The following is a 2104-nucleotide window of genomic DNA, read 5'->3' as shown; positions in this document are numbered from 1 at the left end:
TCTCCTTGGGATGAGGATGAGACCCTCACAGTGGGGTTGAGAATCAGAGTAGTCCTTCCTTAAACCAAAAGCCTCCTATCACGGCCCCAAATTGGATGTTCAGCAATATAGTTGACGTGGAAATGGGGTGGTACATGATCATAGTGTTGCCTTGATCATGTAGGTCTGCGAGACCTCTTGCCGCTCCCAATGCTATATGCTCTCGAGTCGTCCAATCGAGAGGTGGGATGGTCCGATCCCGTCTATGTCTGAGATGATAAGCTATGCTGCAGTTGATCCTGGAGGGATAGACCAGTAAATGCTCTTTCTTGGTCCGGCAAAAGCCAATTCAGCATAGCACATTTGGATGCGTTGAGCTTCCCAGTTGCACTTGTGGTTTCCCCTCTACTTTTCAGGATGTCATCCATCAACTAAGGCATCATCGCGTAATCATACATTACTTATTAGATAATCAAACCAAGTTGTTGTCACTCTCATTCTCTGCCGGCATCTTCAAATCTGTCTCTTCTTTAGAGGAGGATATGGTTGGACTAGTTGAAGCTTCCAAGAAGTTCCTCCTTGCATTCCTAGGCCAGATCCGTTTCTTGTGCCAAATTCCATGTCTGAATCAAACTGCAACTCCTTGCATTTGATATATAGTCTTCTTGTCCAATCATTACAAAAGACGGAATCTTTCGACCTCTGAGGTGATGGAGAGCTGTTTAGTCTCGTTCTTTTGTACAGGCACAAGCCCGAAAAAGATCTGATTCATGGTGGGCAGGAATTAACAGGATTACCTAGAGATGGTGTTCTATTTCCACCGCTTCAGTTTCTCCAGTCCAAGTCGAGAAGTTGGAAGGACAGTGGATAATACCAGTAATAAACTCCAAAGGTTCTCTTTCAAAGAGCTTCGTGTTGTGACAAGAGACTTCGACGTCAAAAACAGGTTGGGTGAAGGATCATTTGGACAAGTCTACAGAGGATGCTTAGCCGATGGTTCTCTTATCACTGTAAAACAACTGAGAGAGCTTTCTGCAGACTCCGAAAAACAGTATCAGACAGAAGCGGAAGTGGCAGCCATTGTTCGCCACCCCAATATATTAAGCCTGATTGGGTATTGCAATATGAGGAAAGAGCGGTTGTTAGTCTACACCTTCATGGTCAACTGCAGTCTCGACTTCCTCTTGAGTCGGAAAGCTGTCCGACCCCTCGATTGGCCAATCCAGATGCGGATAGCATCGGGAATCGCGAGGGGGCTGGCTCTCATACATGATCAATGTCATCCCAGCATCACACACCGTGATTTCAGTTGTTCAAACGCATTGCTGACTGCGGAATTCGAGCCCATATTGGGAGACTTCGGCTTCGCCAGGATCATGCGTGAGAGGGATATCGTGGTGGGCTGTGGCCCGGTTTTTGCAGCTGAAGTGGGTAAATATCCGCCTTGTTGCCCTCGGAAGGTTGACGTCCATTTATGTGGGAACCTGCTTCTTGATCTCTTCTCAGGACGGCCATATCTCGACTTGGATCGGAGACGGAACGGCTGGGTTAGCACATGTATGAACGAGAACGCATTGGGAAGGGTGGTCGATCCTCATTTGCAGGGGAACTATCCGGCAGAAGAAGCAGAGCGACTTGTCCGATTGGCATTATCATGTGCGGAAGACAATCCGTCTGTCCGACCCGAGATGTCTCAGGTAGTTAGAATGCTCGAACTCCAATCGCACAGAGAGGATCCTGGCATCAGGAGTAGTCGGAGCAGATGAGCAAATTCGGTCCATCCATTTCAGAAAAAAAGGCAATATCGGAGCTCATTGGGACCTAAACCGCATTTAAACGGTTCTTATGGCAGCCAGAGTTGCCCACGGTAATTTTTTTGTTTTCCTTGTTTCTTTTTGTTTATAAAAAGGGCTTTTCCCTATTAGTAAGAAGAATGTTGGTTATTTCCATTTGGTATATACACCATAATCTAAATTTTCTTATAAACTCCTAATATTATCTAAAAAATTAGTCAATTCGTGTGGGATCCATCTAGCAATAGAAACGATTCTGTTGTTTTCCTCATTTCCTTCGGCCGGCAACCTCGAGGCACGGCCTCGCACTCGCCGGACCTAGCCTAACGGTT

General features: G+C 46.3%; 1 protein-coding gene across 1 annotated transcript; it reads left to right on the top strand.

The window, feature by feature from the left end:
* The first annotated feature begins 782 nt into the window (after positions 1-782).
* Positions 783-1745, top strand: LOC115737812 (BRASSINOSTEROID INSENSITIVE 1-associated receptor kinase 1-like). The gene has a single exon (XM_030670165.1). It carries the CDS (start codon positions 783-785, stop codon positions 1743-1745), a length of 963 nt encoding a protein of 320 aa, XP_030526025.1.
* Positions 1746-2104: the final 359 nt, after the last annotated feature.

Source organism: Rhodamnia argentea, chromosome 7 (genome assembly GCF_020921035.1).
Source record: "Rhodamnia argentea isolate NSW1041297 chromosome 7, ASM2092103v1, whole genome shotgun sequence".
Classification (NCBI taxonomy): domain Eukaryota; kingdom Viridiplantae; phylum Streptophyta; class Magnoliopsida; order Myrtales; family Myrtaceae; genus Rhodamnia; species Rhodamnia argentea.
The sequence above is the reverse complement of the archived record's forward strand: the minus strand, read 5'-3'. Positions and strand labels throughout refer to the sequence as shown.